We start from the raw sequence: 14,001 nt of genomic DNA, 5'->3' as shown, positions 1-14,001 counted from the left end.
GATTTGTTGTGGCGTTGGGGAACTAAAATAGCCTGTTTATAGTGTTTTTTAGTTGTTGTTTTTTAAAAGATTTGCTTCATTTACCTGTATTTTACATTATTGTAATAATAAAATGTTACTTATGTGACCATTTTTTCTCTCCAAAGCTCAATTTTATATGTTTACCGGTTTCAAAAATGTCTTTAAAAATGACTTGCATTATTGCGTGATTACGTGATTTTTGATGTTCGGTTCTTTTTGTCTGTTTTAAACGAGCTAAAGTGGGTTGAGGGCCGGAACTAATCTTTCTTTCTTTCTTTCTTTCTGTCACGCCGGTGCGGATGAAGCAGAGATGAGGCAGGATCCAAATGCAGCACACGCTTTATTTAACAGACTAACTTACACACTAGAAACTAGACAGGACAACGGTACTCGGGAACAGGAACAACCAACATCAACGTTAAAACATTAAACAAGAACTCACAAGGACAGGGCAGAAACACAGGTCTTAAATATTCAGAGACAAACGAGCTAAACAGGATAACAAGGGGGCGTGGGAAATGAGAGACACCTGGGATAACTAATAGACAAGACAGGGAACCACTAAACATGACACTTTCTAACTAATCTTTCTTTCTTTCTTTCTAACTAATCTTTCTTTCTTTCTTTCTAACTAATCTTTCTTTCTTTCTTTCTTTCTTTCTTTCTTTCTTTCTAACTAATCTTTCTTCCTTTCTTTCTAACTAATCTTTCTTTCTTTCTAACTAATCTTTCTTTCGAACTAATATTTATAAATTTTTCTTTCGAACTAATACTTCTTTCTTTCTCTTTCTAATAAATCTTTCTTTCTTTCTTTCTAACTAAGCTTTCTTTATTTATTTCTTTCTTTATTTCTATCTATCTTTCTTTCTTTCTAACTGATCTTGATGATCCATCCATCCTTCCATCCATCCATGGTCATGTTAAAACATGCTAAATCATGCTAGCAATGTGGTAAACCAACTACACTGTAAAAAAATTTGCTGCGATTATTTAGCACAACTTAAAATCCAACATTGTTTCAACTTTAAAAAATATGTGTTCAAGCTTGACTTAAAATATTAAGTTTAGTTAACTTAAGTTTAGTTTGGTTAAGTTGGATATTTAAGTTATCTCAACAAATTTTAACTAATCGCAGCCACATTTTTTACAGTGTAGAAACATGATAAATCATCATAAACCATGCTAGAACATTTTCAAACTTTCTGGCTAGGCTTTTTCAAGCCAACTTAAAGTTGGTCTACGAACTTTACCATCTAGTTACACAATATTCTTTGAAAAGAGGAACGGAAGTTTGTTATTATACACCAATGCCCTGTTCACTGTCATTGCAGGAGCTGTTCTGAATGTGTTCTGGATTCTCTAGGAAGCAAGTAGCAGCAAAAGTTATGATGGTCTATCAGAAAATTGATAGTTGTGAAGAAATCGTGAAAATGGACATGGAATATGAACGGAAGACGACATTTAGCAAAGGTTTGCTATGATACTAAATTGTATTTGATACAGAAATATGTATTATGAGAGAAAGACTTTTAGTTAGATGTACAACTACCTTAATGCCTGGTTACACTTTATAATCACTTTAAATAAGAAAGGTACGAGAGGCTGTGCTGTCGTGAATAAGTCGCGGCTGAAGGGCGTTGTTAGGCATGACGCGAAGCAATATATGATGCTTAACAAAGAAATTAACCTTCAAATTAATATTCAAAATAGAATTATTATAGCATTTGATTCATTATTTGAATGAACATGAACTACTGAACTGAGCATTGAGGCTAATGTGTGTTAATGAAAACTGTGAACATTTTGAACAAAGATACGGAGCCCTGAAGGAACATGGTGATTGAAAAAATATGAGATGCGAGGGAAAAAATATTGCCGCGTTCCCCCGAAAAACTTTGCATTTGCTCACAAAACCTTTCCGTTGTAAAACTACTTATACAATTTTAAGCTTTGGATTTCATCCTGCAACATATATAACTAATCTTTCTTTCTTTCTAACTAATCTTTCTTTCTTTCTAACTAATCCTTCTTTCTTTCTTTCTTTCTTTCTTTCTTTCTTTCTTTCTTTCTTTCTTTCTTTCTTTCTTACTTTCTTAAAAAACCTTTCCGTTGTAAAACTACTAATTCGATTTTAAGCTTTGGAGTTTATCCTGCAACAACTGAATGGATGCAGGCGTGACGTGTTTTGTAAAATACTTTCCTGATCATATTGCACATCACATTCACATTGATCCACATTGCATTCAAGAAAGTATTCTTTATCAGTTCTTGCTTTCTCTGGGAATTGAACCCATGACGTTGGTTTTGCTAGCGCTGTGCGCTACTGTTTAAGGAACAGAAAGACTGTCTTGCTTTAAAGAAATAAAAGAAAGTAGAATGTTATTTCTCATGGTGTGTTGTTTTCTGCAGGTCGTAGCAGAAAAACTGGCATCTTTGTGCTTCTAGGAACAGTCTGCATGATTATTTTCATCATCATGACTTCTGTCATCCGTGAGTGGTTAACATCATACTTTGAAAGTGTTGCGTTGTAAAATATTTGCAATTTAAAAAGTAATGCAAACATTTTTTTACAGCCTTTTATTATGCGAATTACAAAAAAAAGTTTGTTTTTGTTCACAGTTTTTCATCAACAAAGAACATTCTCAGTGCTGGAGAGTTGGATGGACATTCATAGTTCCAATCAAACTTCAGCCAAACCTCAAGAGAAGAATATTGAGACCTTGATGACCAATCTTGCCTCTTCAATCACATCCAAACAAGAGGAAAACCAACAAAAGCTGGGTGAGATCTTTTTTTATTTTTTGTTATGGACAGTTTTTAAATCCTCCAAAACCAACACATGTGTCATGATTATGTTGTGTTTTGTGTTAGTTTCATTCCTGTGTGTTCGTTTCATGTGATTCAGTTCACTTTAGTCTTAAAGGGGTCATGACATGGTTTTTTTAATTTTATTATTATGTTCCCTTAGGTGCAATTATAGTATTACTATAGTTTTTTTTACAAAAAACTTTTAAAATGTAGTGATTTATGACCTTTTCCCACCCTGTTTCTCATCCTCTGATTCAAACAGTCTGTTTTGGGGGTGTTTCCCCTTTAAGAGTTCAGTGTTAACGCCCACGGTTGTGATTGGCTAACGTCAGTGCCCATGCATCAATTATTAACGCCCCCAGCCAGAACATTTGCGGATTCGGCGTAACTGTTTAATAGCGGGTGATGCATGCGAAGCGATGGCTCTTGCAATGATAAAACCTTATTATGTTTGAGCCAGAATCAGAGGAAAATGAACCATCACCACAACAACGAAGACTGGATCAGCCCGTGTCCACATGGAAAGTTAAACTATTTTGAATTAATAAAAAAAAAATAACCCGAGACACTTGAAAACGGATTATTGTTGCATAATTATCCTATAGCTTCATTTGCTAACAGTTTAACATTATAACTAATTCCAATGAAATGATAGGGTGTACCACGGACAAAAATGCATGCACAGACAGGCCATCTTTGAAGATGCAGCATTGATAAAGGCAACATTTTTAATTTTCTATCACATGTAGGCCTACTAGAAAGGCGACATATTTTCAAGATTCTCTTATACAAATGTGTTTATATTAGCCATGGTAAAAAGTAAGTTTGCGTCGTCGTTATTGAGCCCATAGTCGGCACGGACTTATCTTTGAGCAACCGTTTTCTGGCAAAGCCAATCATCATATTGGGATTTTTTCCTCAAAACAGTCATCCTTAAATGTATAGAACACTGCCGTGACTGGGACGTCCGCAAAAAATAAAGTGCATCCATTTTTCCCTGACGACTGGATCTTTCAGCGTATTTAAAAAGTAGTTTAAAGTTTTAAATACATTACTTACAGTTTGCGTCGTCGTTGTTGAGCCCAGAATAGACGGCACGGACTTATCTTTGAGCAACAGTTTTCTGGCAAAGCGCAAAACAGTCATCCTTAAAATGTATAGAACAGACGCTTAAACTAACACTGCCGTGACTGAGACGTCCGCAAAAAATAAAGTGCATCCATTTTTCCCTGCCGACTGGATCTTTCGCAGCGTATTCAAAGATGTAGTTTGTCCACAGCCAGGAACAGCACATCTGTGGCGTCGTAATCTCCCAGTACACAGACCCACTCGCTCTCCGTCGACTGAACACTTGTGAGGCGCGCGGCGCGCGGGCGCGACAACGATACGAAGTGAGCGTAGTTGTCTTGCGCTTAAAGCGTAGTTGTCTTGTGCTGGAGGCGGTCATATGCAAACGCTGGTACGTCACTTCGTACCGTGACGTCACTTCTTACCATGGATCCAGAACGAGCTGTATTTAGAGCTTGATTAAATAAATGATTCGTTTATAATGGGGAGGACGTCTTAAGCTATGAAACTTGCAGGACGTTTTAATGGTATAAAGACCTCTTATATACCAAAAGATCAAGGCAAATTTGGTTTCTCATGTCATGACCCCTTTAAGGGCCTTGCACACTGATTGCGAAATTCTCGTCCAAAAATTTTCACATGCGTAATCAGTAATAAAGGTTACTGTCCCTGCAATCCCTGCTGCCCGCGTGTGCTTATCCATCCTTTCACCCATATTCTTTTCTCTTTTTTGGGGGTTCTAAAGAGATCATTGCGCAAACAACTGTTTTTTTTTTTCACCGCCAATTTTGTCCCGACGTCCATTTTCAAATAGACAACTTCTATTTCGCGTCATTTCCCATTCCACTTCTCGCGTGTGTTTTCGTGACAAAATGTGGTTTGGGGACCGGATAGAGTCGTTGGGTGACAGCGTTGTTGTCAGCTCGTGTAGCGTGTAACCCCCTGTTGCAGTTCATTTACGTAGTGTCACGTAGTGTGAACACCACAACGACTTCAAGACTCCAGAGCAAGTCATGTAGTCTAAACAGCACAGCGATCTGCCGACGTTTAAAGTTGTGTAGTGTGAAATAGGCATTGGACGAATCATTGTCGAAAACGATCCCCAATCACACAGATCCGTGAAAAGGATTAAAAATAGTGGTCGACCGATATATCGCCATGGCCGAGTAAACTCCAAGTTTTTCTGATTTTTCTGGTGTTTAAAGTGGGACTTTTATTTTGACGGGCGGCGCTAAAAACACCAGAACGGCAGCGCGCGCCTGATCACACAGCGCTCACTCACATTCTCCGTCTTCAGTAGTTTTCGATCTCTGTCAGTCATATCTAATACTTTGTTTGACAGAACTGGTAAACAAAGTAAATGGTATACAAAAAGTAAAGCGTTTGCTTTTATATATTTGTAACAGAAAAGGCAAACAATCAGGCTAAAAAACTTTCTCGTTTGCCGTCAACATTCAGCAAATGCGCATCTACATCATTTAAACAAATCTCTGCATATCTAATAAACATTTAATTTCACAAACCTTGCATATTTAATCAAATCCAGCTGTGATATCTTATGAAGTGTGCATGTGTAGCGTAGCCTGCAAAAACGTGTTACTGCGAGTGACGGCCGTGTGAATGCGGACAGGAGATCAGCTTCACAGGAGACGCGATCGAAAAACTTTAAATCCTTCATTTTAAAATATCCTGTGCTATATCCAGTTGTCCAATGTGTCAAATTCATATCGTTTTCACTGTGTGCTGTATGTAAAATGAGCGTTACCTTGTCTTTATTTGTAAAAAATATGATTACCAATGCACACGAAATTACTAGATTACCGAGTGCCCCGTTACAGTGTTTACTTCCTTTTTATTCACATATTCATGTTTTTAAACAATTACTTTATTTGGAAAAATAGTGTAATAGGATTGCAGATTCAAGAAGTTGCCATCTAAAGTATAAGCATGTTCATTTTAAAGATTTCTAATTTATTAAATAATGATTAAATATAAAGTATATATATATATAAAATATCGGCTTTATATCGGCCATCGGACACCCTGCTCTCGAAGATATCAGCATTGGCCATAAAAAAAACAACAATATCGGTCGACCACTAATTAAAAACGCTGTATTCTGCTGCCAGGCCATTAGATGGCGGATTGGCGATGAAACACTATAGACTGAACATGTAGCCTAATACACATGTGCATGACGTCATCATTTAACGTTTTTGTTGTTTGCACGGAGACTTTGAAACCCATTTTCAAAAGTTAGCTTTTTTAGGCACTTAAAATGCCGTTGTCGTGTAAACGAGCGGCCAAAACACATAAAAAGTTTAAAGTTTTTAGTTGAAAACGGTGTCGCGTAAACAGCCCCTCAATCACCTCCCAGTTCGTCTCCTTTGTTACTGATTACGTTCACCTGTCTGTCATTAACTTTCCCATTTATACTCCGTCTCATTCAGTTCATTGTCGGTTCTCGTCTGTAGTGCGAGTCGTTTATGTGATCATTCTCTGTGTCATCTATGTATTATCTTAATGTTTATTAAAGAAAGTAGCATTGATCTTCATCGTCTTCATTCTGTAAACTACCACATCTGTTGCTGACAACATGAAAATTGAAATCGAAAAAAAATTCCTACCAGGACACAACTGTGTATTTCTGACTGTAATAGCAGGACTTGTTTTACTTCTTTTTCACAGAGCGCCAGCAAGGTCTGTCACACACTGAAGTGAAGAGTTTGATGAACAGTTTGAGTTCTGCTGTATCAGCGCTGACATCCGAACTGAGTGATGCAGGTCTGCAAATCTGATCATTTAAAGGAGACATCCATAGAAATACTTTTAAGAGCAAACTCTCATATTCTTGATTGTTTATCATATATATATATAGTTTCACAGTTGGCAACCAAGTGCAGAAACAGAATGAAACACAAAAAATATTAGACTATTTACAACTAAACTATTTACTATCTAAAAAACAAGCAACGTGACTTTGGTAAGACCGAAAGGCAAAATTAATATTAATTTTAAATTTAATAAAGTTATTTCATTAATTAATAAGACCTTATAATTAAAATATAATTATCTTGTTATGCTCTCTTTTAAAATATCTCATATAACATTAACTGGATCTGGTTATGATACTTTGGGCCACATTCAAATCTCAGCATGTTTTCTTATTGGAGACATTAACACTGAATATATTTCCAAGGAATTTCAATTGCAATGAACGATATAGGGGAAAATATTAATATTTAAAGTTCAATGAAGTGCATAAAGTACAAAGTGAATTTAACATGTTATTTCATTTGTTAACATTAGTTAGATTTGTTAGTTAGCATGAACTAACAATGAACAATACTTCTAAAGAATTGATTAATCTTAGTTAATGTTAACATTAGTTAATGCACTTTGAACTATGAATATGTTTATTAAGCAACTTTTAAGGTGAAGTAAGCGATTTCTGAGAAACGCTGCTAAAAGTGTAGCACACTTGTAGCCAATCAGCAGTAGGGGGCGTGTGTCCACTCATAATGGGGGAGGAGAGAGTGAGCCAATCAGCAGTAGGGGGCGTGTGTCCACTCATAATGGGGGAGTAGAGAGTGAGCCAATCAGCAGTAGGGGCGTGTCCACTCATAATGGGGGAGGAGAGAGTGAGCCAATTAGCAATAGGGGGCGTGTCTACTCATGATGGGGGAGGAATGAGTGAGCCAATCAGCACTAGGGCGCGTGTCCACTCATAATGGGGGAGGAGAGAGTGAGCCAATCAGCAATAGGGGGCGTGTCCACTCATAATTGTGAGCAGCCATATCGCCCACGACTGGTTGCCCACTGAAGCTAAGCAGGGCTGAGCCTGGTCAGTACCTGGATGGGAGACCTCCTGAGAAAACCAGGTTGCTGATGGTAGAGGTGTTTGTGAACCCAGCAGGGGGCGCTCACCCTGTGGTCTGTGTGGGTCCTAACGTCCCAGTGTAGTGACGGGGACACTATACTGTCAAAGAGCACCGTCCTTCGGATGAGACGTAAACCGAGGTCCTGACTCTCTGTGGTCATTAAAAAGCCCAGGATGTCCTTTGAAAAAGAGTAGGGGTGTAACCCCTAAAAATGGGGGCAAAAACAAGTGTTGTGGTTATAATTTTGTTCAGTGTAATTAAAATAAACACACATACTGATTCAAATATAAATGTTTCATTTAAAAATCTTGATGTTGATGTTCTAAAAATATGATGTTCTACATTTATAGCATCAAATAAACATGAATGAACATCAGACGGAATGTTGTTTTAACCGCGGAAAGGCGTCAGTACACTCCGCTTCTCAAGTCAAATCCTCCCATGCTAATCTACTAACTCTCCTGACTGCATTTGTCGGACAAAATGGTGGATGGCGAAGTATGATTGGTCAGATCACCTGTCAATCAAGCTCCCTGCAAATGGTCAATTGTGATATGAACTGAACTGCTTTGCTCTGAGCTTTAATAAACTATTTGAATTAGCATATGAGTATTGAAAAAGTTTGTATGTTTGTCTGTTTATTTTGGTTTAAAGTTTCGCATCAAGAAAGAAAGTTCTCAAGGCTGGAGAGATGGATGAGTAGCCATACTTCTGATCTAACCTCAGTCAAATCTGATGTTCAGATCTCAGGTGAGAACTTCATCATCATAATCATCACAGATCAGTTTTGATAATGGACTTTTAATTAACAATGTTTTTTTTTTACAGGTAGTGACTTAGAAAAGAAAGTTTCTGAGCTGCAGAATTTGGTGTCGAGTCTGAGTTCATCTTTGAACATGTTTAGATCAAGTAACACAATGGCCAACGGTTAGTGTCTTGACTGGCGCAACTCTGATGTTTTATTTTGTTTTATTAGGCCATTTATGGATAAAAAAAAAATGAAGTATCAGGATGATAATTCGTGATCTTTTGTCATATTTTTAGAACAGTTTAAACATAAATGACCTCCATGAAAAATGTGACATTACCAATGTCTGTTTGGGGTCAAATCTTTAATGCAATTCATTTTTTCATGATTTAAGTTTCTCAGCAGAACATGATTGTTGAAGGAACACGCTGACTTTTTGTGACTTGATCTTATTCACCGTATCCCCCAGAGTTAGATAAGTCCACACATACCTGTTAGATTTTGCTGTATTTGGCCGACCAGTGGTATGGGTGGCTCGCCAATGTATTAGATTTCTCTAATACATAAAATAAGTAAGCTTGACCAGAGTTCTTGTGGGGAGAAGAATTTATTGAAGGTTTGTAGTGTAGCAGTCCTTCAGCAGCGATGTTATCATGTCGTCCTTCAACAATCTTCACCCAAAGTTCTGTTTGTGAGACAGAACTTTATACATGAAGACAATAGAAACCTGTTAGGACCTCCCACAGGAGATCGATCTAACTTCCTAATCCACTCTGAGCAATGCTGATTCTTTTTATTCATTCACACCAATCAGTTTCTGTGGGCCATACATCTGAATGGGCCATTTGGCACACACCTTTGCAGACACAGACAGAGTGGATTACATCTGATACACAGTCACAATGTAAATAAATCTGATGACTGAAAATACAAAATCTTTCATTCCCTTCTCATCTCCGTGTGTGTCGTAACTCTGTCTGACGCACACACCGCTAGCCTAGCTTAGCACAAAGACTGGAGGTAAATGGCTCCAGCTAGCATACTGCTCCAAATAAGTGACAAAATAACACCAACGTATCGAGACCAAGACAAGACCAAGACCAAGACAGACCAAGTCAAGACCAAGACCAAGTCGAGACCAAGACCGAGACCAAGTGGAGACCGGAGGGGGGAAAAACAGACTAGTGTTGAAGCTAAGCAATAACTTGTATGAATTCAAGAACAGCAACATACTGGTTCAGCCGCAGTTTACTACATATTAGACGGTATTACTTCAACTACACAGGCAAAACAATACAGAGACAGACCAGGTCGTGTGTGTGACTGTGAGCTCACTGTAAATGTTTTTGCAGGGTGAGATCAACTATGTGTAGCAATTGCATGACGGCTGTTACTGCACTATTAGAGGATTGAGACTCCCTTTACTTTTGTGTACTGTTGAGGACTGACATGACTGGTACTGACTGGTTCATCTGACAAAACATCAAACACCTCCAACACCATCTTGCTCCTCCAACAACTGTCTAAAGAATGAGAAATATGTAACCAATTGAAATTACACTTAATGTGTAGATGAAATTGTAATATCAAATTAAAGATACACAATTATAAACTTGGATTAGGCCTAATGTTTAGTCAACACAACGGAGATATGCAGATGATATTTAAAATACCATTTATTTAGTCTAACACCATCTTAAATACAATACTGTAATCAAACAACACACACACACACAGAGACACCGCTGGGCTTCTCATGCGCTGCGGGCAAATCACTCCGCAGAAGTAGCCGTGCTTCACCTTCTGAGAATATAGTTCCCAGTATGTATACGGTTAGAAGATGGCTGTGTCTCATGTGACCTTGTTATTTCTACACGCTGTGACTATGCAAATCACAACATGTAAATAGAAAAATGTTGGCGTTATTTTGTCACTTATTGGGAGCAGTATGCTAGCTGGAGCCGTTTACCTCCAGTCTTTGTGCTAAGCTAGGTTAGCGGTGGGTGCGTCAGACAGAGTTACGACACGCACGGAGATGAGAAGGGTGTGTGTGGACTTCTCTAACTCTGGGGGATACGGTGAATAAGATCAAGTCACAAATAGTCGGCGTGTTCCCTTAATCACCTCTTCTCTTTGACACTAAATAAATAGTCTAAGATTTGATATGTGCATAAAAACATTGATTATTTACTTATGATTTGTCCCTCTTACTCTCCAAAAGAAATGCATGGAAAGAAGTTGTCTAATATTGTGACCTTGATGACCGATCTCGGCTCGTCACTGAGTTCACTCGCATCCAAACAAGAGGAAAACCAACAAAAGTTGGGTGAGTGCTGGACGTACATTCAGCTTTGAATAATCCTCATATTTAAGACAAGCTGTATATCTCTATTTCTTTCTTCTACAGATCACCAAAATGATTTGATGGACAATTTGAACTCTTCAGTATCAGCTCTTCAGTATCAACTAACACATGCCATTATGACGTCATATCTGATTTTTCAACATACACAAAGTAATTTTAGAAATTCGAACTGTATTCATGAAATACCATGTTCTTCAATTGTGCTTTTCTTATAATCAGGCTGATATATTGTTCTGTTTGGCTTTTGTCTCCGGTTAAAGCGGGCATGTCAAACTCACTGGCGGACGTCAAGAATACAGTGGAGGAACTGAGATCAATAGTTCAAGCTTTGTCTTATAAACTATCATTAACCAGTGAGTAAACTCTAAATTAAAGGTGCAAAATTGTGCTTATGTAGTTCCTGTTTTAATGCTGTTATTTTGTTGGTGGAGTAAATGATGACAGAATGTTTTGTCTGAGAACTTAAGTGTTAATTTAGTCTTGTCCTCTACATAGACTCGCTTGTGTCCGGCTGTACTGACACCGAGTGGATCCCGTTCAGCAACAGCTGTTACCTGTTCTCTGGTCACTCAATGAACTGGACCGAAGCTAAAGATTACTGCGAAGAGCAGGGCGCGTTACTCTTGAAATTAGAAGAAGGCTCAGAGGAGGAGTGGGTGAGTAACAGAAACACACACATACACACTCTCACAAACACTCTTTTCCTTAACCCTTTCAAGCGCATGGTCACTGTGAGAAACCACCTTTTTTTCTACCTCTCATATTGCTTTATAATTTAAAGCAGGAATGTTTCCATTTTTTAGGGTATTTTAAATAGCGGACAAGAGTTAATGTTTTCGCTGTAAGTGTTATGGAAGGAAACGATAAATGCTAATTTAAAAAAATAAAATAAAAAACAGAACATGAGGATACAAACATCGTCACATCACGCAGCAGTAGCGCTTCTATCAACAAAAAAACAGAATAAAATCATATATGTACCAAATCACTGGGTGTCTGTGCACAAAAGGGTTAATACACTTTATTCTGCCTTTCAGTATTTTTTTTTATATCTCTCCTCCTAGGAAGTTGTTACACTTTTGGCCAAACCATTTGAATACTGGATCGGTCTAACGGAAGAGACCACAGGCCAGTGGAGATGGGCGGATGACACTCCTTGCACCATGGACAAAGTGTGAGTTGAATTATGCAGCCACAGTTTTCCATATCGAATTCATTTTCCATGATTGCCATTCCCTTACAAACAGCTGTATCCACAGCTTCCACTGGATATCTTAAAGTTATTCCCCTCAATTATTGCCCTTTGTAAACGAAAGTAGGGAAGCAATCAATTCAAGATGCAACTTTTTTTAAACAACCTTTCAGCCATTTGAATAGTTGTTGTATGGACATGGGATTAAATGACCATACAATTAACTTTAGTTTAGAACTTTAGATGGAAAGTCAGAGTTTTTCTATATGCATTTTTTGGCTTTATGTTACAGACACTGGGGACCTGGGCAGCCGGATGACTGGCAAGGACATCCACAAGAGGGAGGAGAGGACTGTGCACATATATCCAGAAATATGAATATTAATGACAACCACTGCTCCATCAAAATGAAATTTATATGTAAAGGACCGAAGGATTCTTAATAGCAACCCGTTTGTGTGTTGCTTCAAGAACACATTTGTTGTGTTTTATTTGTTTCTTTATTCATTTATAATGCTTTAATCAATCATTTAATTATTCCATTCCATTTTAATAATTTTTATTATATTACTTATTTCCCTTGCTCTCAGAATGCTTGCTGTTGTATTTTAATCTTATGATTGTGTGGTTTCAAGAGATATTTGTGCTCACAAGTTAAGAGATTTTTAGTGTCACAGGACAATGCTGTGAAGCAGTAATTTTCCATTGCTTTTTCTAAGCGCGTATAATCGCGGACCCATGAATATGCAAATTAGCCCCGCCTCCACTCACTCACACCAGCTCAGAGATCCACTCACTCAACTTTACTGACTTTTAATAACTTTTTTACAACAAAAAATTAACTATCACTGAACTTACTTAAACTGGACTGCGACGCTATTTTCTTCTAAACAAACTTTGTTGCATTATTTTTTCTTGTTATCTCTGTAAATCTGCTTTGAAACAATCTGTATTGTAAAAAGCAATATATATATAAATAAAGGTGACTTGACTACTGTAGTAAATCCAACCGTCTGCATTGACTTTGCATTACGTGAAGCTGCCTCCTTGTCATTTCTTGCTTCTAACAAAAATAAAAACAATGTTTAAAAGCTGCTGTGTGACGAGATGTACAGCAAACAAGCTAAATAAACCCAGAAATAAGTTTTTATAAGCTGTCAACCCGAAAAAATAAGCGTTTAAGCATATAAAAGTGGATTTATGAATTTGCACATGGTTTGTCTTAAAGGAACACTCCGACTTTTTGGGACTTTAGCCTATTCACCGTATCCCCCAGAGTTAGATAAGTCCATACATACCTTTTTCATCTCCGTGCGTGCTATAAGTCTGTTTGACACATCCACCGCTAGCCTAGCTTAGCACAAAGACTGGATGTAAATGGCTCCAGCTAGCATACTAATCCAAATAAGTGACAAAATAACGCAAACATTTTCCTATTTACATGTTGTGCTTTTTAGAGTCACAGAGTGTACAAAAAACAAAGTCACATGAGACAGACATATTTTAACTGTATAAATACTGGGAACTATATTATCTGAAGGCGAAGCACTCCTACTTGGGCGGAGTGATAACCGCAGCACCTGAGACGCGCCGTGGTGAGGAGCAGAGAGTTCGTTCAGAGCGCGTCTCAGGTGCTGCGGTTATCACTCCGCCCAAGTAGCAGTGCTTCGCCTTCAGGGGATATAGTTCCCAGTATTTATACAGTTAAAATATGTCTGTGTCTCATGTGACTTTGTTTTTTGTACACTCTGTGACTATACAAATCACAACATGTAAATAGGAAAATGTTTGCGTTATTTTGTCACTTATTTGGATTATCATAAATACTTTCCTGATCATATTGCACATCACATTCACATTGATCCACATTGCATTCAAGATAGCAGTCTTTATCAGTTCTTGCTTTCTCTGGGAATTG

The 14,001-nt window shown here is 37.8% G+C and overlaps 1 protein-coding gene across 1 annotated transcript; it reads left to right on the top strand.

Annotated features, from left to right (window-relative positions):
* Positions 1–1,345: 1,345 nt before the first annotated feature.
* Positions 1,346–13,090, top strand: LOC306995532 (uncharacterized protein). Its single transcript, XM_079607225.1, has 12 exons — positions 1,346–1,491; positions 2,431–2,511; positions 2,641–2,802; positions 6,586–6,681; positions 8,433–8,528; positions 8,607–8,705; positions 10,748–10,852; positions 10,934–11,041; positions 11,152–11,244; positions 11,387–11,547; positions 11,956–12,065; positions 12,376–13,090. The coding sequence occupies exons 1-12, from the start codon at positions 1,365–1,367 to the stop codon at positions 12,524–12,526; spliced, it is 1,389 nt and encodes a 462-aa protein (XP_079463351.1). The 5' UTR covers positions 1,346–1,364; the 3' UTR covers positions 12,527–13,090.
* The last annotated feature ends 911 nt before the right edge of the window (positions 13,091–14,001 follow it).

This window comes from Phoxinus phoxinus, assembly GCF_949152265.1.
Source record: "Phoxinus phoxinus genome assembly, chromosome: 3".
NCBI classification, from domain to species: Eukaryota; Metazoa; Chordata; class Actinopteri; order Cypriniformes; family Leuciscidae; genus Phoxinus; species Phoxinus phoxinus.
Note: the sequence above shows the minus strand (reverse complement) of the source record. Positions and strands in the feature narration are given on the sequence as shown.

What these genes read in the sequence shown, in the direction of transcription:
- LOC306995532 (XM_079607225.1), top strand. Translation starts at nt 1,365, where the DNA reads ATGTGTTCTGGATTCTCTAGGAAGCAAGTAGCAGCAAAAGTTATGATG. An exon ending in ATCCGAACTGAGTGATGCAG is followed by an intron (nt 6,682 to 8,432) that starts GTCTGCAAATCT and finishes TTTGGTTTAAAG; the next exon opens with TTTCGCATCAAGAAAGAAAG. An exon ending in GGAAAACCAACAAAAGTTGG is followed by an intron (nt 10,853 to 10,933) that starts GTGAGTGCTGGA and finishes TTTCTTCTACAG; the next exon opens with ATCACCAAAATGATTTGATG.